Source organism: Grammomys surdaster, unplaced genomic scaffold, assembly GCF_004785775.1.
Source record: "Grammomys surdaster isolate TR1022 unplaced genomic scaffold, NIH_TR_1.0 164, whole genome shotgun sequence".
Lineage (NCBI taxonomy): Eukaryota > Metazoa > Chordata > Mammalia > Rodentia > Muridae > Grammomys > Grammomys surdaster.
Window position 1 is genome coordinate 1,745,888 of NW_021604612.1, and position 27,901 is coordinate 1,773,788.

The window sequence follows — 27,901 nt, forward strand, 5'->3', positions numbered from 1 at the left end:
AAAACAGGTGCAACATGTGACACCCACACACGCAGCCGCAATGCACACACGCGCGTGTGCACACACCCACACATAAAGAACACACACCCAGTTGCAATGCACAAGGCTTCTGTAAGAACTTCAGTTTAATAAACAAAACTAAATGGGGAACTCAACTGTGCACTAGACATAGCGTTTAGACATGAGTGTTTGAACGGAGGGCTTAGGTCTCCGGTCATCAGGCAAAGGGACTGGTCCAGAGTGGGCGGGGCACACAACTCCTATGAACAAATGTCACAGTCCACTTTTAAGGAACATAAAACAGTCCAAGTGTCAATTACAAATACATAATAAAAAAACTCATAGCGTCTTTGGACAAAAACCCATCAAGCGTGTCTTCTGTGATGTCCCACACGTCACCAGCAGGCCGCCCTGACGAGGGACAAGCTCTTCCAGCCCATCTTTCACTAAAGAGTGACGGGCACACGTGCTGTGCAGGGCCGGGGAGGGGGTTCGTAGAAAAAGGGCCCAAGGCGATCAAAGTATCAGGACAAGTGGGCCTCGAAAGCCAAGTCTCTCCTTGTTAGGACACTAACGTACCTTGGGACAGCCCGTAGAGCGGTCGGCCTCCGCCCTCAATGTGAGGGAACATTCCTTCCCGCCATGCTCCACGTGGTTTCTCCCTTCCCATCTACCCAGAGGAGCAGGAGTGGGAGCCCAGCCTGCCTGTCTCCAGGACCCGGAGCAGCCAGCCGGAGTAGGTAAGGCCCGGCCAGCGCGTCCAGCCCGGCAGCCCGCAGGAATAGGTAAGGCATTTCCTGTCTCAAAGTCCTGTTCACTTTCTCAGAAGCAACTTCGCAAAATCCGCATTGGACATCTTAGGAGGCTCGGTGGCCACAGACGCGGTGACTGCCAGCCCCGGAGCTGGGCCGTTCTCAGCCTGAGGAGCGGCACCCTGGCGTTGCAGAGCTCGAGGAAGAAGAGCGAGCTGGGTCCTTCCCTTCCCACGCCTGAAAGAGCAAACATAACAATCCCTGGCAGCACAGACTCATGGCCCCTCTGGACTGAGGTGCTGGGATCGTCAGGCCAAGTGAGACGACACACCAAGAAAAGAGCACAGGGACCACGAGGCACTTCTCCCATCTAGAAAGTGAGGGACACTTGAACAAGCCTCCTTCCCTAAAGTTCTGATATGAGCACCCCCACGCCAAGTCCGGAGGTGACAAAAATGGCTGCCATTTCTCCAACCTCAAAGAACCTAGAACTGTCAGTTCCTTCTACCAGGGAGCAAAGCAGCACAGCCTCATGGAGTGACACTGCCCTGTAGACTGCCAACCCTGTCTTGGGACCAAGCAGGCTCCAGTTCTGGTTTAGGCATGGAAACCGCCAAAACAGCACTGCCTCGGGGCTCGCCAGACAGACGCCTGTGATCCCAGCTCTGGAAGAGGCTAAAACCCCGGTTCAAAATGTCAAAATCTAAGCGTGCAGCTGTGCTGGTTAGGTTACTGTTAACTTGAGACATGCTAGGACCATCTGGGAAGACAGAACCTCGATCAAGAAAATGCCTCCCCCAGATTAAGCCCTTGTGCAAGTCAGCAGAACGCTTTTAGTGATGGATGAAGGAGGTTCCGGTCCCTGAGGGCAGGGCCTTCCCCGGGCAGGGCGTAGTCCTGGGTTCTGTGAGAAAAGCAGGCTGGGGCCAGAGAGAAGAGCATCTGCGGCTCTCCCAGGACTGGAGTCCTGGGACCAGCACCCAACAGAGGATGGCTCTTAGTTACAGTTCTGCCTCCCCAGGCACGCCCGTCCTCCCTGTGTGTGGACAGACATTAATGCAGGAAAACACTCAGACACATACAGATAAAGACAACAATATTAAAGAAGAAAAAGCAGACAGGCAGGCAGGCAGGCAGGCAGAGGGGCTGGAGAGACGGCTCAGGGCTAAGGGCACTGGCCGCCCCTGCAGAGGACCCAGGATAGACTCCCCACATCCACAAGGTACTGACGACCATCTCTAACTCCAGTTCTAGGGGATCTGATGCTCTCTTTCGGCCTCTGTGGACCCTGCACACATGTGGTACGCAGACAAGATACTTGTAACATATATGTAAGTAACAAAAGAAGTGTAAGCAAGCAAGCTGGGTAAGGCGTGGTGAGCCAGCCAGCAAGCCCTTCTGCGGGAGCTCCTGGCTTGCCTTCCTCTGATGATGGACTGACCATGTAGGTGGTTCACCAAGTAAACCCTTTCTTCCCCAGGGTCTTTATCCAGGACCAGAAACCTAACACTTGCCTAGCACTCACAAGGCCCTGGCGGACCAGCGGACACACAGCATTCGGCCAGGGCCGCATCCCTTTGGAGACTTGCTATGCACATCTCGGCCAGTGAAACCAAAGACCACACTCAGAGCAGCAGGTCCTGGCTCTTCTAACCAAACTCACCCACCCCTCCAGACATGACTCTGTCCCTCAGCAATGGTAGACAAATCTCCACAAAACAGCAGCAGCACTTACGATCCGTACATCTGCCGGGGAACCATGGGGGCCCCTGGTGCTGTCCTCCCTTCTGGCTTCTCCGGAACTTTCCGCTGAGGGGGATTGCTGATTGCCACCTTGATGACATTCTCTTTGATGGTCATACCGTCCATCTTCATCACTGCCTGTGACGCCTGCGACTCACTTTCATATTCCACATACGCCAGGCCCTAAGACACACAGTGCCGAGCCAAGTCAGGAGAGCACCCATCAGCAAGCAACTCCGTGCCACTGGCCGTCCTGGCTACACATGCACCCCTCGACTAACTGTTTGACTGGTGCTGTCACTGACTAAAATCTGAAAAGCCTTTCTCTCATGCCTCACACACTGCTCGCCCCAAAGAAAGACCCCGTTAGTAAGCCCAGCAAACACAGCATGGGTTGGAGGAGGCGGGAGCAGACCCTGTGGGTCACTGTTCTCGGCTGCTTTCTGTCGCTCTCCCACTCGACAACCTGACTCAGGGCTTGAAAGGTGGACCCACCTCCAGCGACAGGCCCACGGTCTGCCTGTCCTCTCACCTTTGGCTTGCCAGCCCTGTTGGTGACCAGCCTGAGGTCCTTCACCGTGCCGTGAGCCTTACAAATGCCCTCCAGTTCCTCTTTGGTGCAGGAAAAGGGCAGGCCCGAGATGAAGAGCTTGTGTTTCTCCAGGGTAGTACTGTATCTGAACACCTACAAAAGAGGGAGAGCCCACGGGAGGATGGAGCAGAGACGTCGGAGCCACAGCTGGTCTCAGAGACGTACGTGACAAAGTCACCTGGGCACAGGTGAGGGTCACTCTCCCCACCCTCTCAAGCACCCAAAGGAAAGCTGCCATCTCTCCAAACGCTAACTAGGGTCATCACCAATCAAGAGGTGGCGGCTCAAAGCGACGAAGCCGGGAGGCAGCCCGAGCTTCTCACGAGCAAGGCTGATGCCAACAAACAGGCCTGGTGGGCTCCAGACGCTGGGCACTGCCTATCTAGCAGCCCACCCTAAAGACATCCTTCTTCAAAAAACATACCTTGAAATCGGGGTTTTTGCTCTTATCCACACAGGGGGACACAAACATCGGCCTTCCCTCCACATTCTTCCTGTCCAGCTCCAGGGCCTGCCGGGCTGACTTCTCCTCTTTAAACTCTACATAGCAGTAGCCCCGGAAGTCCCCACGGTTGCTGAAGATCGGCCTGATCTGGACCACCTCCCCACAGGCCTCGAAGAGCGGCCTGAGCGTCCCCTCGGGCTCCTCGATGCTGTAGGGCAGGTTGCTGACAAAGACGGTGACACTGTCCTTGCTGCTGTCGTGAGCCACCTTGGGCATGTCCCGCTTAAGGGAGGCTGCCTTCTCTTTCTGCTTGGAAGGAGGAGCAACATCTATCGTCAAGCATTTCCCAGAGACTTCTGTTTCTTCCTCCATAGCTGAAGCCGCTCCAGAGGCCAAACTGTTGTCCGTCCTTCTGCGTTTGGAAGGCTGCTCTGTAGGCATTCAGGAGAGAAGCAGAGGCAGTCAGCCAGGTCTGCACTCTGTCAGCATCGGGCATGGCCCACCACAAACCAACTGTACCGTGGACACAGGAGAACCACCACCACGCCCCACAGTGTGGGCCCAATTACCCTCCAACAAAGGTTACATCAGTGAAACCAAGAACTTAAATGCCCACTGTCCGGTCATCACTGCAGAGTCAAGAGTCCCACACCCGTCAGCAGAATGCAGAGCCCCTCTCCCTCATCCCCAAGTCAGCCGTGAAGAACGGGACTGGGAAGCCTGCAGGTGACTGCCACACACATGCATTTTCAGTGCTGTCCAGAGCCCTTCTGTATCCGGCCAGAGGACATACATGGCTGGGCCTGGATGGCCTCCACCACTGCCTCAAGGAGAAGCGAGCGACTCAGGGCTCACACACAGATCATTAATGTTCAACTGGGTCTTTAGCACAGAGTCACTGCGGGGAGAAACGGCAGCTGGTGGCAGTGCTGAGGACTGGCTATGAATCCTGAGCGAGCTGGGGCAGGGCAGCACAGGGTGAGGTCGGTAGCAAGTGCCCACCCTGATGAAACCACACTCCTCTACGGAGGTTCTCTGCAGTGCGCTGCAGCCCGCCTGAGTCTGACTCACCGTCCTCCTCTGCGCCCCACTCTTCCTCACCGTCCTCATCCACCTTGCGTTTGTCTGCACCTCGCGGCTTTTTCTTCTTTTTCAGGGCTTTCTTCTCCGCCCGCACCTTCTTCCGCTGCTCAGCCTTCTCTTCCTCCTGCTGTACAAGAGCCGCTTCCTTCTCTGCGGCCTGGTAACGAGAGGGCAGGGCAGTCTGGTAGCTGTGTCATGCTGGCTGGCTCGCTGGTAAGATGGGGCGGGCGCTCTCATACAATACGTGATCATATGAACACAGCAAGGAGGAAACTCAGTTCATCCACTTTCAGTACACACCACAATCATTACAGCAAGAAAAAGAGGAGGCGCCCCTAAAGCGAGCTGTCTGCCGCTGTGACAGAATGCTGACAAAAGCCCCAGGGAGAACGGGCTAACCTGAGCTCACACTGCAGCTGTCTACAAGTCTATAGTGGGGCTGAGGATGGGACCCTGAAGCAGCTAGCGCCGTCCACAGACAAGAGAAGGAAGGCATGTCTGCAGGCTATGCTCACCCTTCCTTTTTATTTCATTTCAGAACCTAGCTGAGCGAGAACTGGCACCACCCACACCTAGGGTGGGTCATCCTACCTCAGTTAATCCAACTCAGAACCCGGGAGGGAGGCGTAAGCAAGCCAGAGATGCTACGCTCCACTCAAGGCTACCGTGACTCCCTCAGAAACCTGATTCTTGATCAAATCCCCCAGTCTCCCCTCCAGTCCTCTTGACCCCAGCCTCACATCTTCCTCAACTACACTGACTCTGTCCATCTGTCTGTCTTTCTTCCCACTGAGTCCTACTGGTACCACGGGTGTGTCCAGAGACCATCCAGTAGAGGTGGCACCCTACCTAGGCTACAGCCTGGAAAGACGGAAGGCCCCTTCCAGTAGCCGTCAATTGCCAACAGCTTCCAGGTGAGAGGCTCTGGGAGCCGCTCTGAGGCGTCTGTATGATCTAGTGTGCTCAATTCCTATTGAGTTCAAAGCTTTAAGTGAATCCTCAAATGGCAAGGAGTGGTTTAAATACTGACCCAAATGCTTTTTAACCTAGTATCTTGGTGGGGGGGGTGATGGTCAGTGGTTACAAGCACCAGGTGCTCTTCAGAGGACCCAGGTTCAATTCCCAGCACCCATATGGCACCTCACAACTGTCTGACACTCCAGTCCCAGGATCTGATGCTCTCTCTGACCACTGTCCACACATGGTGTAGACATCCATGCAGACAAAAGACCCAAAGCAAACCAAGAGGGCAGAGCAGCGCGGTTCCCAACCCTCAGGAAGCACCGCTGTCACCTTCATCCTCTGCTCGTTCACTCGAGCCAAGCGCGTCTCTGTTTTCTGAATGGCCAGATCCCAATCTTCTAAGGTCCCTGGAGAGACAGAAGCAGACTCTGACACCGGCCTCCTGGGCTGCAGCAGTGTCCCTGAGCCCACTGCTCCAGAGCACACAGCTCCCTTTATGAGAACCACAGCGGCTCTGGCTTTAAGACAACGCACGGCATCTGCCAAGTCTGTAACTCCAGTGTCGTTCTGGTTGCTGCTACGTCAGCTTCTCCTTCCAAAGACAGACTTAAAACAGTACCTCACTTTATAAGCTCTTGATGGTAAAGATTATAAAAACATTCCAATGCAAAGTGCACGTGAACTCCAGAGCTGGGGGAGCCACTCCAGTGCGCTCGACTGTGTTCTGTCTCAGTCTCTCACCCTAACCCAGACGGGTCCCAGGAGAAAGAAACCCAAAGCAGCTTTGCTGCTTCCCAAAGCTCTATTGCTAGCCATGGCTCAGGACGAAAGGCCACGGAGAGCCCTGCCTCTCCATAGTCCCGGAGTCCGGCTGTGGTGCAGACCCTGGCAGAGTGGCAGCACTCACGCAGGCTCCTGCTGGCTAGGGGGAACTGTTACGAGTTCCATTTGGCTGTGGTGCTAGCCAATGAGGCTGGGAGTGTGAGTGTGACCTGAGGACATGGGACAAGCCTGTCTAAGGGTGGCCTTCCAGTGCTGGCAGAATGAGGGCTGCTGCAAGAGGGCTCCTCCCACAAGGCAAGCCATCCGTCTCAGAGCAGACATCTCCACTGGAGACCACTGGCGAAGGACCACACTCCAAGCCAAACGCAGAAGCGAGCCCCCCACCTTCTGTCCTCTCCATGGTGAGCAGCACTTCGCAGACGTGCTCAGGGTAGTCACTCGTGCACTGTACCGCTCGGTGTAGAGCCTTCCGACAGTGTTGTGTGTCACCGTGTGCCCTAGAGCAAAAAACAAACAGCTGCCATCACGGCTCGTGGCAAAGACCACGGGCAGGCTGCCTGCTGAGGCAGAGGAGAATGCAGCTTGCAGAAGTAGCACAGTGTTTTCTTTCCTGCTACAAGAGTCTGCAGTCACAGGAGACTCTGTGCATGCCTTCTCTTGTCTGTGCAGGAGCACCTGGAAATGCATCTCAGGGGCCTTCTATGCACACAGGAGAGAATGCAGCTCCTGACTGCACCTGGACAAAGTTCTCTGCAGTCCACCTGAGGGCTCTGTGAATCCAAAATGGCCTAACCAGTCACAGAATGCTGATCACACTGGTGCGTGAGTGCCTGCGCGCGCACATGTGTTAGCACACTTAGACCTTCAGAGCAGGGGTGCTTTGGCTATGATCTGCACATGCATCCGACTGTCCTGAGATTTTGCCACAGTGCTGGCGCTGGCTCGGATAGCAGGGAAGCAGCAGAGCCTCCCAGTGAGAAGCCGTGTGCAACACAGAAATGCACAGGTGCTTCCTGAAGAAAGTGGACATCGCGGATTACAGCATCGGGCCAAACGTCTGTCGACTCAAGGGGCAGAAAGATACAGACAGACAGACACTACTACTGCAAACCATAAGAGCTGGTAGACAGTTCCTGACACACTCCACCTGGCCCTGCTGAGTTAGTTCTGCTGTTGTGGAGGGAAACCAGCAAGCTCATCTGCGTGGCTGAGGCCCCCTCCCTACCCCGCTGTCTCCAGGCCAGCTTCTCATGCCCTGTGATGAAAGCTGCAGCAAGCAGAGGCAGACAAGGGAAGCCAGGTGGTTAGCAGTCTCTTACTACATGAAGACATTTGCCAAAACATGAAATGTGGGGTTGGAGATGGCTCAGTGGTTAACAGCACCAGCTGCTCTTACAGGGGACACAGGTAAGAGCGCGCACACACATGGAGGCTCCAGGGCCTCTGTGGACACCAGCACCCATGTGGCACACAAATGAAAGCTCACGCAAACACCCGCCCACAGAAAATTTTAAAAAAGCATGAAGCCAGTTGTGACGGTGTATGCCTTTGATCCCAGGGGTTGGGGGAAAAGAGGCAGGCAGATTTCTATGGTTCTGAGGCCAGCCTGCCCTACATAGTAAGACCCTGTCTCAAAAAAAAAGGAAAAAAAAGAAAGAAATGTTTGTGGTTTTTGTTTGTTTTTTAAATCCCAGACTGTGTCACAAAATTATCTGGAGTTTGGAAAGCATAAGAATTTCTTTTTCTTTTTTCTTACAAAACTATACTTCTGTTAAATGTGTAACCATCCGCACACAAACACTGCTGAAGTGAGGGAGTCTCTGGAGAAGCCCGGCTGGCTTGGCTGGCACAGGGTGAGGAGAACTCTACTACACACCTTCAGATGCCTGCATTTTAGCTATTTCAATTTGGGCACACAATTTTTTAAAATAGGAAAACAAACTTTTTAAAAAAGAAAAAAGTATTAGAAATATCATGGATTTTCAATATGTGCTGAATCAAACAGCTGTAGTGTCAACTCATGTCTGTCATCTTGGGATACATTTGGAAGGCTGAGCAGGTGAGTCCCCCATGAGCTAGCCTGGGCTACACAGAGCCTCAATCATGGGAGGGAGAAAAAGAGGGAAGGAGGGAGAGGGAGGGAGGGGGAAGGGAGGGAGGGAGGGAGAGAGGGAGGACTGCAATTGTCTAGAGGGTCACAGTTTGGACACACCATGGTGAAGCCCACCCTCAACCCCAAATGACAGCAAGTCTAGTCTCCTAGCTGATCTGACGCCTTTCTTTTCTCTTTTAGTGCTTTATGCTTCCTGTATATAATATAATAAAAATAGTGACCCAGTCCGATCAGACATGTTCAAAACTCAGAAACAGAAACTTAGAATTTCATGGCTATAGGAGCACCCCCCTCCCGAGACACACACACACACACACACATACCCCACCCCACCCCACCCCACCACACCCCACTACACCACACCACATAGAACATTGCTCTAGAGACTTGCCAGCCACAGACCTGCTAAGGAAAGAGGGCGGACAGCGGCCATCCCAAGGAGCAGGCTCAGGTCAGCTCAGCCAAGGCTGATAAGGACGTCCGTCACCCAGCCTGGGTCACTCACCTTTCCAGGTTGTAATACTCCAGCCACATGTTGGCGTACTTGGCATTTCCTCTGGTCATGATGCTGTCCCAGAGTTCTCGAGCTTTCTGCATGTTATTGCACAGGCGAGCCTGAAGTACATTAACAAGGTCAGCTCACAGCAATCCCACACAGACACGCCTACAAACTGCTCCTTGCCCCATGACTGTCCCACTAATCCCTGAAGGTCCCAGGCCTCCCTCTGGCGCTATCAGGCCTAAAGCCCAGCTGCCCCTCTGCACAGCAAGCCTCCAAAGGTCTGCTTATGGGGCTGGAGCTCAGGCAGAGCCTGCAGCACAGTGAGAGCCTGGTTCCCAAGTGAGAGCTTTGCCAAGAGCTCCTGCAGACATGGCCCAGGGCTCTCCAGCCCACGGCAGGTCTGAGGAGCCATTTACTCTTCCTTCATGTCCAGCAAACCTGACTACAAATCTTCACTTGGAGAGCATCCCATAGAAAGACTGATCCAGCAGCAGGTATCAGCTCAGCTACTTCAGAGTCATGTGATTTGAGTGCAGACTGCTTCCTTAGCCTTCCAAACTCACCAGACTCTAATCCAGGATTAACCAACCAAGGTTCACTTCACTGACTCAACTCCCTTCACGGCACAGGACTGGAGCTTTATAACTATCAGCTGGAGAAGACGGCTCCATGGCTCACTCGACGGGGTCCCTGGCTTAGGAATCCCATCGACTGTGCCCGCTACTGCTTAAACAGTCCTTCTTCTGACAAAGTCAGAACCTGAGTACACAGAGACAGGCTCCTGCACAGCAGCCCTCAGCAGCCCTCAGGCAGCAGTGAGGGAAGAGCCGAGGAGGTGAATGGTCCCAGCCAGCGTCCAGGCACTGGCTGCTACACTGCTCTGGCTGGGAAAATCTTCATCAGGAAAATAAATCAAGGTAAGCATAAATCCTTTGGGCCCTGGACCAGAGCTCAGCTCCTGCCCCAACCTTCAGGGATGCTGACCAAGCCTTTGGAGGAGGGTAGGACAGGTCTGTGAAGATGCTCACCTCAACCCGAGCCCAGCTCTGCATGATCAGGCAGCTCGGATCTCCACTCTCGCTGAAACCTTCCAGAACGGAATGGGACAGTTAGGATGACCACAAAGACAGCACCCTGGCTGGGAAGAGTGGCTTGAAAGCAACACCAGGCAGCGGGCTGGGCAGCAGGTGGGGCCACTTACGCTCTTGAACCTCCTGCTGCAGATACTCCAGGGCACGCGTGAACATGGACCGCAGCTCTTCCAGCTCCTTGCTGGAGTCTGTTGGAAAAGGTGAGAGAGCCCCGTGAAGCCACCAAAGCCGACATCTTTAAATCTCACACCAGAAGCATGGAGGCCTCCTACGGACACAGGAGCCGGACACATCCGCTCACAATAATAAACATCAGGAAGGCACGGTGGCACTGAGAAGCGGAGGCACTGGCCAGGAGAGACAGGCAGGTGGCACGGGGACTGTATGGGGCAGCATGCGGCCCAGGACACGGGGTGGCACGGGGACTGTATGGGGCGGTGTGTGGCCCAGGGTTTTCCTAGCCTACCTTTGGTACGCAGCAGGGACCCTGCTGATAAAGATCTAAAAGAACAGGCCAGTCTTGCTGGAAAAAAGGTCTGGGACGTGACAGTCAATGTCAACCCCACAGAATCTAGAACCAGACGGGGGCCAGGCCCTGAGCACGCCATGAGGGATTGATCTCCGGTATATTGATGGAGGTAGGGAGGCCTGCCCACTGTAGGTGGTGCCGTCCTGACTGGATCCTAGGATGTGACAGGGACAGGGCACAAGCAGAGGCATGGCACCCGCTGTTCCCCCCTTCTCACCACAATGCCCTGTGAGCCGCTCTAAGCTCCATGGCACAATTCCCCAGTGGCTGGGCTGGGCCTTGAATGTGAGACTTTAAACCTCCGCCGGGCCCTTTTGACAGAGTATTTATCACACAACAGAAAAGACACTAAGACAGGGCTTATGGAACGTTAGACACAGAAGATGAAGGGTGAGGCCCCAGGGTCTGTTGGGAACCAGCCAAAGTACAAGGACCGCCATTCTTTTCACTCCACAATCTGACTTTAGTTGGAAATTGCTGAAGTTTCTGAAGAAAAGCATTACTAATGGTGGTCACTCACCAACCCCTACCCAGTCACAATGTGTGTGAACAACAGGAACATAGCTCCAAAGTGTTAAGAAAAAGGACAGCAGTCAAAAAGTGCTTGCATGCCAGCACAGGACCGGATCCCAGCACCCAAGTACAGAGCTAGCGAGGAGCCGCAAGCTTGCAGTCCCACTGCCGGGGAGCTGGGAACGAGGGCGTCCCTGGCTCACTGCTGGGGAGCTGGGGACAGGGGCATCCCCAGCTCACTGCTAGGGAGCTGGGGACGGGGGCATCCTTGGCTCACTGACGGGCCGGCCAAGTATAAGCTCAGGACCAGCCAAAAAAAGCCCCTGTCTCAGGGTCAGTGACCCGCTCTTGAAGAACACCACACAAGGCTGATCTCTGGCACGCACGTGTGCGCACACTCAGGTGCAGGGGACGTGACAACAGAGTCCAGTCTGAGGAGGCTACACAACCATACCTTGTCTGAAGTCAACCCTTCTCCTCAGGTAGTCTAGGTACACCTGCCAGATCTCCACGTAATCAGTGGCCTGGATGAATCCGGCACTCAGGGCATTCTCGAAGGTTGCTGCAATGCAGAAAGATACAACAGTCACTACTGACAGTTCAAAAAGAAAGCCATCAGAACTCATAAATGTGTGACTTATGCACTTATAAGTTATGCATTTATAAAGACACAAGGCTACAGACTCCCATCCCCAGTACCACACCAAGGAAGGAAAAAAACAAGTGTTTAAAGGGTGCTATGACCGACTCTTCCACAGCCAGTGAGAGGCCCAGTTGAGCAAGAAGACAGATGGGGACTTCTACAAAACTCATGAGTATCAGAAGTTAAGAGCAGTAGGAAACCAGACACAGTTCGTAGGCCACAGTGCCTCTGCAAGGCAGGCCTGAAGTGCCGGCTCAAGACTGCTGTGGCTCTGCTCCCCAATGGGGACAAACGGCTTAGTTAGAGCTGCCAGACACTGTGGCCCATGCCTGTCATCCCAGCAAGCCTGGGCTCCACTGAACGACACAGGAAGAACATTCTGAAAAAGGAACTCAGAAATCTCGCACACAAACGTTCACACCGGAAATCATTTGATGGTCCAGTCCGTGCCGCTCCATGGCCAGGAGGTACCGACTCCACAGGGCGACTGTCCATGGGCAGTTCCTCACAGCACGGCTGTGTACAGATAAAACCAAATCCTTTACTTTCAGCTGCCGATCCTGTGACAAAGAATCCAGAGTGAGGACAGATGGTCAGACCTCCTCAGTGTCAGAGCGTGAACAGACACTCCTCCACAGGCTCATGGGTTCTAGCACTCAGCACCAGCTTCCAGCACTGTCTTGGGAAGTTCTGAAGCTTTGGGAGACAAGCCCCTGCTGAGCAGGTGGGCCAGGGAGAGAGGTGAGCCTTCAGAGTTATAGCTCAACCCTAGCCGGCCCTGTACCGTCTGTGGTCCCTGACTAAGACCATGCCATAAGCAGATGCCTCTGCCAGAACCAGCATCACAGCCCGGCCCCCAGGGGCCGCGCCCTCAGCCTCCTCAAGTTGCTTCTTTTCAAGGTTTTGGCCATGAGAAATGTAACTCATGATCATCAGTGAGACATGCCCAGCACAGCGAACCGGAAATGTCTCATCACGGTGGCATGCTCAGGTGGTATACACGTCACCTCAGCACTCAGAAAGCTGAGGAAGGAGGGTCACACATTTTGAGGCCAGCTTGGGCTACCTATTAAGACTTGTCTCAAAAGAAATGAAGACAAAAACATAAATAAAAGAATACTGCTGGGCAGTGGTGGCGCACACCTTTAATCCCAGCACTTGGGAGGCAGAGGCAGGTGGATTTCTGAGTTCGAGGCCAGACTGGTCTACAGAGTGAGTTCCAGGACAGCCAGGACTACACAGAGAAACCTTGTCTCAAAACACAAAAAAACAAAAAAAACAAACAAAAAACAAAAAAGAACGCTGTGGCCTAGCTTCCTCCACGGCAGGGCAGGGAGCTGGGCATCGGACTTAGCCCAGAGACACATCCCTGACGCGTGGACTTCACCGGGGTCCTTCCACACAGAAGGACCTTCATGTGCATGCTGGCTCAGCAGGGAAGAACAACAGAGATGGAGACCCAGGGAGGGTACAGTGAAGCCGACAGGGAGCCCAGCCCCACGGGCCGAGCGGTGCTAAGGACAGTGCTGTGAGGAGCGGAAGGCGTCACTTGATCCAGCTCTTCCACATTTGCAATGTCTCCACAATGGAAAAGTCACATGCAACACTAATCTATCAGACAAAACCTTTCTAGAGTTGCCGATGGCAATCAGTTTAAAGTAGCATCAAATGCAACAAATCCGTATGCAAATAACAAACAGGACAGCAGGGACTTCAGGCAGGAAAAAGCAGAAAGGGCACCATGCAACCAGTGTCTGTCCCTCCCGGCCATCCCTGTGTACGGTTCTACCTTGAAGGAAACAGAACTGGAGCAGTTATCTTACTAGGTACTGACTGTAGCGGATCCATAAGTCTGGAACCAGGCAGTTCTCCACCAGGGCACGCTCAAAGATCAACTGAATACGAGCAGGATCCCCTATTTTCATCTCAAAATCGATGTAAGCTTGGTATTCCACCAGCCGTGGGGCCTCTGCTTGCAACTGGAGGACAGGAAAATCACACTTGTTAAATTTAAGTGCTTGACAGTTTTAGATAGATAGCACAAAACATCTTCAAACAAGCAAGCCTTGGCAAGAGCGGCTAGCCCAGGCCGAGAGCCACCAAATCTTCTTTCTCAGAACTGCCCGCGACAGGATAGATCTGTGACGGAGAGCCTCAGCCACCAGCATCCAAAGCCTTTTCTACAACCTTCCGAGCACACAGAAATGACTGAACAACGGCCTGATGTCACCCACTGCTCCCTGTCCTCCGAGTGCTGTGGTGAAGGCCTCACTCAGGTGTCAGTGTTAGAACACAGGCACAGGCTAAGGCGGGCCAGGCTGACACACCATACAGCCCAGTAACCCTCACAGCTCCACTCTGCTGATGGACAGGGTGGGACAAAGGCTCTGGACACATAAGTGCACACACGCTGGTTACAGATGAAGAGAGAAGAGCACACGGCTCCTGCACACAGCAGCAGGCTATTTTAGAGCCATGTTTCCCACAGGACAATGAGTCGGCCATCTAGACGCTGTGCCACTGAAGGACAAGAGCTGCTCCAATAACAGGCACAGCGGGTGGGACCTAAGGAAGACTAGGACAACTCGGGGTCAAGCTTCTGCTGACATTTTTTATTTTTAGAGGGGGAGTCTGAGACAGGGCTTCTCTGTGTGGCCCTGGCTGTCCTGGAAGTCACTATGCAGACCACACTGGCCTCAAATTCACAGATCTACCAGCCTATGCTTTCCGAGCCTTGGGATTAAAGGTGGGCACCACCGTGTCGAGAGCTTCTTCACAATCTGATCTTCAAAACACGTAAGAGGCAGGTCTCAGGACTGTCCTCATCTTACAGCCAGAGAAACTGACGTACAGGGAGGCCCACATCTGCCCAGAATCAGAGCTAGTAAATGGAGGAGCTGGGTTCAAAACATCCTGACTCTCACAGTTTGGCCTCTTCCTCGCTGTGCTCAGAAAGATGCTGAAAAAGCAGAGTCAAGATGCCCCAAGGAGTTCAAAGACGATGACAGGGCTGCCCGCCCACCTGAGGTAAAGCATCAGGCCAACGGAGGTTCAGAGCACAGACACTACTGATTCCCTTCCAAGAAGCAAGTCGGTGACAGACCACTGAGCTGTCCATGACAATACACAAGAGACATCGTGTTGTCAAGAACGTCACATCAGTGATGACAATACACAAGAGACACCATGTTGTTGTCAAGAACATCACATCAGTGTAGTGCACAGCCTGAAAACAGCTGTCAACAAGAAAAACAAAGACGGGGCCTGCCAGATACACAACAGAAAATCTGCTGCCAGAGAATCCTGGGTACTGAGACACCACACACTAACTTCAAGCCGGAGGATTCCGGATACAGAGCTGAGATTCAATGGGAAGAGGCAGAACACAGAAAGCAGCGCTCACAGAAAGGCTGCCCACGTGGACCAAGCTACTGTCTGAGGTGGTGCTGACAGTGATGCCTGGAGGCACAAACCAAAAAGCAAGATAATTCAAGACAGTAAGAGCACAAAGAGGTGGGCGATGAACCCCGCCCACAAGCGGTGCTGCTATCACAAGACTCCTACGTGAGCAAGCCTGTGGATGAAAAACCACTCATGATGTGAAATGCCAACTGCATTCTTGCAAATCAGCAACCACACAGAAAATAAGTCTTTAAAAAGAAATAGCTTGACCAATGGCCTAGCTCCCTGCGGCTGTCCTTGGTCGCACTTGGCACCAGGCTGAAGCAGCCAAGATGACCTTATTTCATCTTGTACGTGAGCACTGGGTCCATATACTTGTCCCTGCGGGATTTCTCTTTGGATGTTATCTAGAAAGGAAGGATGATGAAAAGCTAACTGCCTTCCGGAATAAGAGTATGTTCTTTCAAAGGGAACTGAGCCCCAATGAAGAAGTTACTTGGAAGTAAAAGCTGGTTAAATCACAGAATGTTCACATTTTAAAAGTTATTGGAGAAATAAAAATGTTTATTATTTAATTAGAAAAAAAAATAGCTTACAAGTTCACCAAAGCCACTCTCTGCTTAAAGTTTCCATGACAGTGGACGCTCCCAGGGTTAGCACAGCCTCCCAGGTGAGACGGGAACTCCTCGCACTGAGCACAGACCTATGCAGCAGCAATCACATTCAACAGATCTGAGAGGCTGAATGTAGGCCCGACAGAATCACACTCAAGGATGACAGGTCCCTTGGAAAGACTCAGGGAACAGGTCAACTGTAAGCACTATCACAGCACAAGCAGGGCAGCGGGAAGAGCCACGGCACACACTGGGTCACTGTGTGGCCGGTCCTACACTGCAACAAGGGACACACTGTTACAATCAGGAGCACACCGGTCTCTACACAGGTTCAGATGGTTACTGCCTGTTCCCACTAGATGGAGATCCAGACAGGAAATCCAGGCTAAGGTTTCAAGAAGGTGATCCATCACCAACAAAGACAGTAGTTCAAAAAAAAAAAGACATCATCAGAAGCCAGGACTCCCAGAAAGGGTGGGGTGGGGTGGTGGTGGTGGTGGTGGTGGTTAACAACTTCTGAAGCTGAAAAAGCTTCACAGAACAAAAAACCCCAGTGGCTGAAGCACATGAGCTGTCATTAGTGATCAAAGAAAATACAAAACTCCAACCCAACTTGGAACACAAGCTAACGTCACTAACGTCAGCATCGGACTGGTAGCTGAGGACCCGTCGATGCTGGCAAGGGTGCAAGCACCCAGAACCTTCTGCAGCATGACCAGCAAGTTTCCCTTTCTAACACGTGCTGGAGAAACTCCTCTGTGTGTACAGACGACACTGTGCCCTGTGCACACACTGCTACACATACAACCCCACAGGCCCCACACAGGCTAAATACTTAAGACACATAAGCTAAACACGCATGTCAGGGGCAGCCCTGCTTATACACTGAAGGCCTAAAATCAGCAACAGGCCTAAGTCAGCCTACTAACACAAAGACTTGGTCTCTGTGGAAAAACACTGAAACAGATAGATATAAGATACTGTAAACATGGGCTGGAGAGATGGCTCAGTGGTTAAGAGCACTGACTGCACTTCCAAAGGTCCTGAGTTCAAATCCCAGCAACCACACGGTGGCTCACAACCATCTGTAATGAGATCTGATGCCCTTTCTGGTGTCTCTGAAGACAGCTACAGTGTACTCATATATAATAAATAAATCTTAAAAAAAAAAAAAGATACTGTAAATAGTCAGCTTTGGTGGAAATTTACCAGCCTGGATAGGAACAAGTAGTCATAGGTCTTGTAGATAGTCATAGACCTTGGGTAGCCTTGGTGGATAGTACCAACTTAGATAAGGACAAGTGAATCATAAGCGGAGTCATAGTGACCTGTCCCCTGAACCTTTACCCAGCTGACACTCTGTTCTAGAAGATGTCTGTACTCCCGCTGAACACCTATCCTCCTGAGTCATCCCCTTCCCCACATCCTGTCTCTATGTGCATATAACCCCTGTGTGAAAGAAGTAAAATCAGTGGTTTGATCAGCCTATAGACAAGCCACTCGTTCTTTGTGTCCTGTCCTCCAGTTCTCTCTTCCAGGTCTTCTGATCCCAGTTCACTGCCCCGTGGGACTGGGGTACACACACACACACACAAAAGAATACGAAGAAAACCGCAGCCTGAATCAGCATGTCAAGCTCTACAAGGAGGGTCTGGCACTATGTTAAGGGTCCGTCCACAGGAGCACAGCTATCAAAAGGGGCGAGACTATCATGAAGCCATCAAGTGAGCACCTCAGGGAGAGGAGAAGAGCACAGAGGAGACTCCCGGGGCACTGCATGCTCACGATGTTATACACACTACATGCTACACAGTGAGACAAACCTTCAAGAGACGCTGCCTGCAGGCTGTGGGAGAGCATGTGGGAAAGTCCCAGGGAGCAGGGCACTCACCAGCGCTTCCTCAAAAGGCTTGTACTTCTCCAGCTGACCCAGCGCTTTCTGGTAGCTCTGAAGGACGGACTCTGGTATGGGCTCTTCTGACCACTCTTCATACTCTGCAAAAGTGGCCTCCATCTCTACAGAAAAATGGAGTCAGGCTGTGAGCTATGCCATTGAGTTTATCAATGTAAAAGAGCCAGAGGACCGCAGTGCCAACCACCCCTCCCACATCTGTGGTTGGCACAGTTCTCACTGTTCAGTTCCTAGCTCTGTGGAGCCCACACATCTTAGGACAACAGGCGGACAACCCTCCCCACTAATCGGTTGGTGAGGGCAGGAGCAAGGCTGCCAGCACTGATCAAAGCCGCCCACAGTCCTACACGTACTTGCACCCTCGACCTCCTGGGGCCTCCCCCTCTGCACCGTGTGTTCTGTGATCCTCAGGATGAGGGGAGGTAAGAACTAACAGCAGATCAGCCTGGCTGCCTCAAGCTACCGTGTCAGATGGGACCTACAAACAGGCCAGTTCTGGCCTTTTCTGGACAGCACCAACAATTCCAGTAAATGCACTTGCTAACATGAGATCTGTGGCCCAAGGAGCCATGAAGTAAGAGATCTCAGGGCTCAAGGAGCTGCCCTGAGGTTCTGAGCAGGGCCTGAGATAGACAGGGCAGTGCCAACCCCACACACATGAAAGGCCCTCCCGGTACTGCCCATGCCCAGTGCTGAAGCAATGACAAAATGGGCTCACTCACAGAGACCCTAAGCAGAGCCCCTAAAATCGAGACATGAACGGCTACAATCAACTTGTGAAGCAAGTCACTGTAGGATGGGCAGAATGCCCGTGACATGCAGAGACACACCAGCATGGGACTCGTGGTCAAGTGTCCCAGGAAATGGAAATGAGATACTGTGATCATGTCCCCCTTTCCAAATGTCTTAAAGTATAAAGAAATGTCAACTGGGCTCCAGGAAACATGGTCTCTCGCCCTGCCTCTGAGCCTAGTAACTCTTAGCATTAACAAATCGAAACAGACTTCCAACCGTATCGAGAGCACCAACCCCGCCTGCCCCAAGGGATGCTGGGAAGGCCGTGAATCAGGGCACTAGCAGCACAGAGCTGCTGGCCGGTCTGCTCCCCTTACCGTACAGCGGGACCGCCAGCTGTCGCCGGAAGAGGCTGTGCACTTTCTCCAGCTGTGAATCAAAGGTTTGTTCCCGGTCAGAAGGGTTAAGGAAGGCAGCTATGGGCTAAAGAGGCAAATTGGCAATAAAGGAAAGCATTGGTTCCTTCTACTTCAAAAATCTCAACAAACTGTCAATTAAAAAAAAACACAAAAGCTATGGCACTTCACACAGGAGGCGTCGCCCTTACTGTGGGCCCTAGGGCTTACAGCAAGAAGAGAAAAAGGAATACAAGGGACCCAGGGGCCAGTGAGATGGCTGTGCAGGCAAAGAGGGCTTGCTTGTCCCTAGGTCCACAAGGTAGAAGGAGAAAATCAACTCCCACAAGGTGTCTCTGACTCCTACATGCTGCTATGGCACACACGAAACACACACACACACACACACACACACACACACACACACACACACCAATGTAACAGAAAGAACAAAAAACAAAAAACCAGTCTTTTTAAAAAGAAAGAAATCTGGAATGAAGAGATGGCTCAGAGGTTAAGAATACTGGTTGTTTGTTCTTCTAGAGGACCTGAGTTCAATTCCCAGCACCCGCATGGTGGCTCACAGCTCTAATGGGACCTGATACTTGCTTCTTCCAGCTGTTCAGGAAGACAGAGAACTCATATACAGAAATAAATCTTTGGAAGGAAGGAAGGAAGGAAGGAAGGAAGGAAGGAAGGAAGGAAGGAAGGAAGGAAGGAAAGAAGGAAGGTAGGTAGGTAGGTTGGTTACCGACTACAATGTGCAGAACCTACATTGAGAGCACTTAGGGTCACAGCGTCAGGGACCTGACTGCTTATAAAAGGCGGCTGGGAAAGGCTCTAGACAGCACAGTGGCAAGACCTAGACGTAGGGCGGAGTCACAGGCTCGTGATTGCATGTGGAGTATGCTATGGCAAAGCCACAGCAGACAAATGCTACAGTATTTGGAGAGCCAGGCGTGGCAGGCACGGGAGCCCAGCTCTGGGGAGGCAGAGGCAGCAGGGTGTCTGAGGTTGTCTGTGTCCACACAAAGTTTGGGAACAGGACAGACACTGCAGATCACAGGCTCTGGCCTCACTCGGCGCTCTGCAGACTGAGGAGAGGATGTCGCTGAGGCTGCATCTGTCCGACAGCTTCACTCAGCACATTTCCCAGATGTTAGACTATAAGCACAAACAGAATGGGACCCAGGCACCCAGTGCACGCATGAACACCTCCTCATACACTAGCCCAAGAGCCAACGTCACAGGAGGGCGCAGGGCCAGTCTCCTGTGCCACTGTCAGGCAGTGCTCAGAAGATTTGGAGCACAGAGCATTCTGGATTTCTAAACTCCAGATTAGAGATGCTTGACCTGTGATGGCCACCTGTGAGGGGGCCCAGAGAGGGCCCAGCTGTCTATCCACCCGTGTGAAACCTCCCCTCAGTCACACTGAACATGACCCAAAGATATGCATACAAAATATACACACACATCAAGACACAAAAACCCATATGCGTGCACACACACACACACACATATACACATATTATATATGTGTGTACACACACAGACACACAGACACACACACACACACACACAGAGACAAAGCTTTATAACTAAAGCAAGTGTTTGACTCTATCAGGAAACCACTCATCTACTTCCAAGTCAGGCGAGTCACTCGCTCTGCAGAGACCAGTGTCTTTGCTGTTTACTTAAGTTAGGATGTTTGTTTCAGAACAGCACCTCCTGCCAGCCTGGGTCAGAGACCTGGGCACTCACCCGACCGGCTTCTACAATGGCACTTTCAAACTCTCGGTAAGCCTCCCAGATGGCGAGGCCTTTCGTCATGTGTAGGCCAACAGATGACAGGGCTCTTTCAAACACAGAGCGAACCTTCTCCAGGCCACCTTTCTGACCAATGCCACCAACTGAGTACTGGCCATACTCTAGCCAAATGTTCGGGCCTAAAAAACAAGAAGCAATCTGTAAGTTCAGGTCATTAATATGCCCCATGTCACCTCATGAAGACAAAACGCATGCCCACCAAACACATGTTGTTTTCTGCAGAAATGAACACTGCCAACAAGCACTCCAGCTTCCCACAATGCTGAGCTCCCAGAGGAGCTGTCTGCATGTTTCTAAACACAGTAGACATCTGACCGCAGACAGCACGCCAGGAGGCAGTACGTAATAAGTGCACGCACTTACACTCATTAAAACGGAAGGGTTGAGCACAGAGCCCTGCAAGGCCCTGTGGGTTTATCGCAACAAAGCGACAGACACATAGGGGTTGGGGTCTTAAGGGAACCCACTAACACATTTCATAGACTGTAAGCATAAATCTGAGTCACATGGCCACAACATTTCATTTCCTAGTGTTCAGTCTTGCAGGTCTATTGCTTCTCGGCCTTTTGGCTAAGATCAAGTGCAGTCTTGCAGGTGAGAAGGAAAAGCCAACGCAAGAGCCCCCAGCCTGTGATTGGGAATTCACTTGTTCTGATTCCCATCAGCCCTGCCTGTCCTGAAACTCTGAGCCCTCACAAACACATGTAGTGTTTCTGATACTAACATCTTCAGCATTGAGTGGTACACCTGTGACAACCAATCAGCCTACCTTGATGGGTGTGGTGATGACACCTGTACCCAGTACAAGAGAAGCAGAGGCAGGAGGATCACCAAAGTATGAAGGCACATGGCCACAGCCCCCTTTGACACACTTCCTCTATGTTTGGTCATCTTAGAGCTAGAACCCAAATGCTGCTCTCAGGGGTTGGGCTTTTTCTTTGCGACAGGATTTCTTTCATGTGTCCCAGGAGAGCCTTCATCTCACTAGATACTGTAGGCTACCCTTGAATTCCTGATCTACCTCCTGAGTGCTGGGATTACAGGTGGGCACTCCCACTCAATTTCTCAACGTGTTTTAATGTTCTCAAAAACAGGTTGTCCAAGGGGGTAGATGGCTTAGCACTTAAGAGCACTGACTGCTCTGCCAGAGGTCCTGAGTTCAATTCCCATCAACCACATGGTGGCTCACAACCACCTGTAATGGGATCTGATGCCCTCTTCTGGTGTGTCTGAAGACAGCTACAGTGTATTCATATAAATAAAATAAATTCAAACAAGTGAAAAAACAAACAAAACCATATTTTACAAACTGTAGAAGACACTGTGCAAAGCCAATATTTCAAACTTTTTTTGTTTCTGAGATGGGGTCTCACTAAGTACCCTAAGCTGCCCTTGAACTCACTGTGTAGCCTAGGCTGGCTTGGAACTCATGGTGACAAGGATAAGTAAGCATGAGCAACAAACAGGACAGGGACAGACTGCCATGTCTTAGTCAGCACTCAGGAGGCAGAACCAGGACGCTCACACACTGTAAGGGGCAGGGCTGCTGTTTCAATCAATCAATAGATACAAGCTAAACTTCGAGTGCCTGGAAATCCCACATCAGCCCTCCCTGTCAGACACATGCTGGGTGAGTGAAGCACTTACTCTCTTCCCACAAGTATTTTCCTACTTTCATCTTAAGTCCGAACAATCTCTACTGAACAGTTAACCGTCACAAAAAACACAAGGCTCTAAGTTCAGGACTCCTGCCTCCTTCCCTGGCAATACCCCACGACACAGCACGGTCAGGAGGGCCCAGGTACTCACAGATGTAGTCCTTCACAGCTCTCTCGAAGAGCTCGTAGATGTGCTCGCGGTCCAGACCGTCCCCAGCCATGCTGATCTCATCGTGCAGCCACTCCAGCCAGAGCTCTAGGGACGACAGCACAGCTCAGCACCCGCCCTCACCTGCTCCCACCACTTCTCACAGTGGAGCACAGACCGTGCTCCCCACAGAGGCCGCCGAAGCCCTCACATCAGACATTCACTACCCTGCAAAGTACTTGGCATGTTCCCATGAAAGGGAGGCCAGGAGAGCTGTGCCTGACCGACACCATGGCTGCGAAGCTCGACCGTCGGCCAGCTGTGAAGAGGCCCAGGCCCGGCCACAGAGCTGCTCCCCAGCAGTGTGCTCCTCAGGAGCAAATGTGTGGACACAAACAAGATGTACAACTGCTGCCCCAAACACACATTTGCACACCCAGCGACTCCATTCCCAGGCTGGAGGGATAACCCAGGGTAGGGACTAGCTGCTCTTCCAGAGGACCCAGGTTTGACTCCCAGCTCCTAAATGGTGGCTCACAAGCATCCGTAACCCCAGTGCCAGGGGATCCAACTCCTTCTTCTGGCCTCTGTGTACACCACGTACACACACATGCATAAAGGCAAAACCACCCATATAAAGAAAAACTTAAGAGATTTAAAACTATAATGTTGGGCTGGAGAGATGGCTCAGCAGCTAAGAGCACTGACAACTCTTCCAGATTCCTGAGTTCAATTCCCACAACCATCTGTAATGAGATCTGATGTCCTCTTCTGGTGTGTCTGAAGAGAGTGACAGTATACTCACATACATTTAAAAAAAAAAAAACTATAAATGCTTACCTAAATTTAGAATTCTGTGGTACAATAGGCTAACTACACACTTGTTGGAATGGAAGAGACCACAATCAAGTTAAATTATGTTAATGAAAATGTTTCTCATAGTATTAGGGTAAGAAACCAGTATTCCGGGCTGCTGAGATGGCTCAGCAGTTAAGAGCACTGACTGCTCTTCCAGAGGTCATGAGTTCAAATCTCAGTAACCACAAAATGTCTCACAACCATCCGTAATGAGATCTGATGCCCTCTTGTGGGGTGTCTGAAGACGGCTACAGTGTGCTCACATGAAATAAATAAATAAATAAATAACGCCACAGTGAGCGTGTCCAGAGCAAGAGGGAGAAAGGAAGGGGAAATTTAAAAAAAAAAAAAAAAAAAAGGAAAAGAAACACGTGATTCGGTATGATCAGACTACATTCTGCAAACAGTCGGAGACAATGGAGAAACCAGAAGCAGGCAGCTCACCTTCCGTCAAGGGAAAGATGTCGCTCATCTTCTGGCGGGCCATCCTCACTTTGTTGAGCTCGCCCTCCAGCCGCAGCAGCCTGATGAGCTCCACGTGGCAGCTGTAGTCATAGCCATTGATGGACAGCTAAGAGCAAAGTCACAGTCCTCAGGGCCAGCCTCAGTGCGGCTGAGAAAGCACCAGAGGAGCCCCGGGCTCTCTAAGCGCCGTCCTCAGACCCGTGACTCCCTCAGCCTCAGCTCCTCAACTATGTGGGCCCTGAGCCTCCACCCAAAGCTCACGGGGTTTAAACGGCAGACGTGTCAGGAGTCCCTTCATTTCACTGAACAGAGGGACAGCAAGAGGTGGTGTGGGCTCCAAGACTGTACCGCCGTCTCTGGCACACACCCCAAACCTACAAAACAACTCCTGCGTGACAAGACTGGCACCCGGGCTCACTCTAGACAGACACTGCCATGGTCACAGGTTTTTGACTGGTTTTTTGTTTTTAATATTTTCTTTATTTATGCACATCTGAGGTAACTGACAGCAGCTGTTCTCAGAGTCGAGCTGAGGCTACAGGTGGTTCCCGACCTGTGTGCGGAGAACCAAGCTTGGGTCCTCTGCCCAGTGCTCTTTACACTGAGCTCTCTCCAGTCTCGGTAACTGGTTTTTGAGGTTTTTGTGCATTCTGGTTAGCCCTGGCCACCCTCCCCCTACTCAGGAGTGAAGATCTTGTTGTCACTGGAGACCAGCATTAAGCTGCACTTGGTGTAGTACTGGCTCCTCTGCCTCTGGCAGCCAGATCTCACACTATAGTGGGGTTTTTCCAAGTTCAGCAGCAACAGCTACAGAAAGGCTAATTTTTACATTTGGAACTTTTCATGTAAAAACTGAAAATACTTCTTCACACTTACACATCAACACAAATAGAATATAATTGGATTAGCAGCAGCCCCGCCCTGAGAGAACCAAAGTCTTCCAATAGGACGAGAGTGATGCTGAGAAGGGCCTGTGAGGCCCACAGACAGGCGAGCGGAGGGGAGCCCTGTCTTCTAGGGGCTCTTCTAAGTCATATAAGGAAGAAACAGACACCTCACGACCATCCGACCCCAGGACAGAGTAGAGTGGGAAGGAAGAGGCTCCACGCCCCTCCAGCTGCCCACAAGCCTAAGTGCCCTCAGTGGAAGATGCCAACACAGAGAGAACAGCAGCACCATGAGTCAGGCATGGTGTAACCCCAGCCTGCCTGGCAGAGGTGGGAAGGCAGAAGTCATAGCCTTGGCTACTTTGAGAAATCCTGTTTCAAGGAGAAAAACTGGATGGTGTGATAGCGCATGTCTGCACTCAGGCAGAGGCCGGCAAAGCTCTGTGAGTTTGGGGCTAGTCTGATCTACATAGTGAGTTCCAGGTCAGCCATGGCTACACAGAGATCCTGTCTCAAAAAACAGAAAGAAAAATGCCAAAATCCTTTCCTGAGGACCTGTGGACAGCAAAGAGACAGACTGCGTGAGAGTAAGGCCACGTGGCACCCTTAGCCAGTGAGGACATGCCCACGGAAACCGGTGCCAGTCGATCCAGAGGCTGACAGACACCACTCCCACCTGCTGCAGCTGTCCAGGGGCAGCACCTGAGCTTCTCTCAGTACCCAGCACCCAGTCTCCACTCCATGCAGCCTCCACCCCATGCAGCCAGCACACAGGAGCTCAGGAAGCTTCCTTCCTAGCACCCAGACTACAAACAGCCTTATGGTGCAAGGCTAAGCTGGGGGAGCACTCGCATTCTGCTACTGTGCTGCAAAGGGAAGGATGTCCTTGAAATGGAAAGGCCGTTTGGAGTCAGAAAACAATTAGTGTAACTTTCCACTCAGCAGATAAAGGGGAGACAGTGACCTCAGGGCAGAAAGGGACAAAACCGCCCATCCAGGACTTAAAATACAGAAATATTATAAAAATATGGTTTCGTTTTTATCCCAGGTGTAGGATATGGGCCTGCTTCAGATCGTCCACTACATCTGACTATGACTGTTCCCGTGCTCTAGGAGGGGTGTGATTTTTGCCAGCTGCAGATCCTGTGACTGTGTGACATTTGGAATTCTGTGGACTTTCCAGAGGATAAATGCTAGGGCCCAACAGCTGGAGGCTGGTAGGTGGTTGGATGCAGGTGACTGCAGTCTGTCAAGTAGTCACTGTGTACAGAGACGAGATTAGATATCCTGATGATGAAGATCAAACCTGCCCCAGGGAACTCGATGGCCCTAGTCAGCAGGGAACGCCCCTTTCCCCTCTATTCTTTTTCCTTTCTACCTAGTACTAACGGGTTGAATGGGTGGAAGAAAAAAGAACCCACAACACGCATGTGTGTGAGCCCAGCATCTGGAGGCTGAAGCAAGGGGTCACCGCACTTCTGACGCCCATCTCACGGTCTATCTCACTATCTCACCATGGCCAGAGGCGGGGCAAATGAGGCAATCCCTGCAGCAGGCTCTTCGTGTGCTCTGCGCTGAGGAGCTGGGAAAGGTGCACCTCCTGTGGGTCAGTGCTTAAGATCCAGCGTCAAGTGACACAAGGTAAGAGCAACAGAGTGAGGTCAGCTGGGATGGATGCACTTCCTGTTCCCCCACAGGGAGAACACCATCACAACACCTCACTGCTGACAGCCAGTCTGAATGCGCTGTGACCATGCCCAGGAGGTCCTTGCTGGTCAGCGTCCAGGATGACTACGTGTCCTCCCCATGAAGACAGTTTAACTGATGAGTGAGTATACCCTCTGCTCTGCTCTAGGCCCAGACCATCAGTAATGACATAAACAGCTTTAAGAGGAGGCTCAGCCAAAGCTATCTGGTCAACACAGAGCACAAAGGACGCCCCACGCACGTGCACCTAGCATGTGCACAAGAAAGGCCCGGCTGAAAGGATACAGCTGCCAATACTGCAGAAGCGGGATGGGGAAGGCCTTTACCTGACATCTATTACGCACCCAAATGGGCCAGACTCATGTGGGGGCCAATGTGAGAGCACACATGACTTGTACTGCCAATGCAGGAAGTGTGTGCCATTACACAGCCTGAAGATGTTTCTTCTTTAAGAGCAAGGAAAGATGCCGGGCAGTGGTGGCACACGCCTTTAATCCCAGCACTTGGGAGGCAGAGGTAGGGGGATTTCTGAGTTCGAGGCCAGCCTGGTCTACAGAGTGAGTTCCAGGACAGCCCAGGCTATACAGAGAAACCCTGTCTCGAAAAACCAAAAACCAAAAAAAAAAAAAAAAAAAAAAAAAGAGTGGCAATGCAGGGCTGGAGAGATGGTTTAGCCGGTAAAGTGTCGCTTGCGGCCACACCTGATGACCGGAGTTCAATCCCCGGAACACACACACGGTAAGAGACAACCGTGTCTCCGCATGCACACAAACGCAAGTTTAAAATACAAAAAAAAGGGGGTAATAGTCCTGAATCGGCTTGAAAAGATAAACACTTTCGGTGAAGTGTCACCTTGTGCGGGAGCCCCCTCCAACGAGCCTCAGTTTCCCAGTGACACCGGATGAACACTACTTCCCCAGCCGTGGGGAGAATTCAATGGAATACTTTAGGAAAGCCCTGGGCACGCACTGAACCCGGGACGCGGGGACACACGGTGGCAGACCGAGGGGGCGGGCCGCGCCTGCGGACCCGAGGGAAGGGAGCCCGCCGCCCACCCCGGCCCACCTGCTCCTCCAGCCGCTCGATCTCCAGCTGGTTCTTCTCCTCCTCCTCGTCGTACTCCCACTCGTCCTCCCCGGCGGAGCTCTCGGCAGAGGAAGCCATGGCGTCCTCCTCATCCCCGTCGCTGTCGCTCACGCCTTCCTGCTGCAGGTCCCAGCCCGGGTCCTCGGCCTCGGCCGCCTCCGCGGCCACAGCGTCGGACAGCATCTTCATCCCCACACCGGCCGGCTTCGCCTCGTCCTCTTCTCCCTCGGCCTCAGGCCCCGCCTGGGGCTCAACCTCCGGCTCAGACGCTGAGGATGCGGCCGCCGTCGCCATCTTGCGCAGCCCGCGACTCTCGGGTCTTCCCTCGTCCGCCGAAGCCGGGCGAACTTCGGGCTGTCCATGGCGTTCGCCTGATCAAAACTCCGCTCGGCCACCAACGGAAGTGGGACGGAGGGCCTCGGGGCGCAGGAAAACGCGGAGAATCCACCGCTGAT

At 52.3% G+C, this 27,901-nt stretch overlaps 1 protein-coding gene across 2 annotated transcripts; it reads right to left on the reverse strand.

The window, feature by feature from the left end:
* Window positions 1-107: 107 nt before the first annotated feature.
* Window positions 108-27,740, reverse strand: Sart3 (spliceosome associated factor 3, U4/U6 recycling protein). Of its 2 annotated transcripts, none has more exons than XM_028765480.1 (19): window positions 27,426-27,740; window positions 23,746-23,872; window positions 22,447-22,551; window positions 20,572-20,756; window positions 18,793-18,844; window positions 17,660-17,784; window positions 13,576-13,731; window positions 12,174-12,312; window positions 11,564-11,671; window positions 10,178-10,255; window positions 10,005-10,063; window positions 8,980-9,089; window positions 6,746-6,858; window positions 5,909-5,985; window positions 4,604-4,772; window positions 3,512-3,963; window positions 3,028-3,180; window positions 2,488-2,678; window positions 108-989 (listed from the first exon to the last, which is right to left on the reverse strand). In XM_028765480.1, exons 1-19 carry the CDS (start codon window positions 27,738-27,740, stop codon window positions 815-817), a joined length of 2,889 nt encoding a protein of 962 aa, XP_028621313.1. In that variant the 3' UTR covers window positions 108-814. The 2 variants fall into 2 exon arrangements, with proteins under 2 accessions (XP_028621313.1, XP_028621312.1); XM_028765479.1 differs by having other exon boundaries at window positions 18,793-18,898.
* Between the last annotated feature and the right edge of the window lie 161 nt (window positions 27,741-27,901).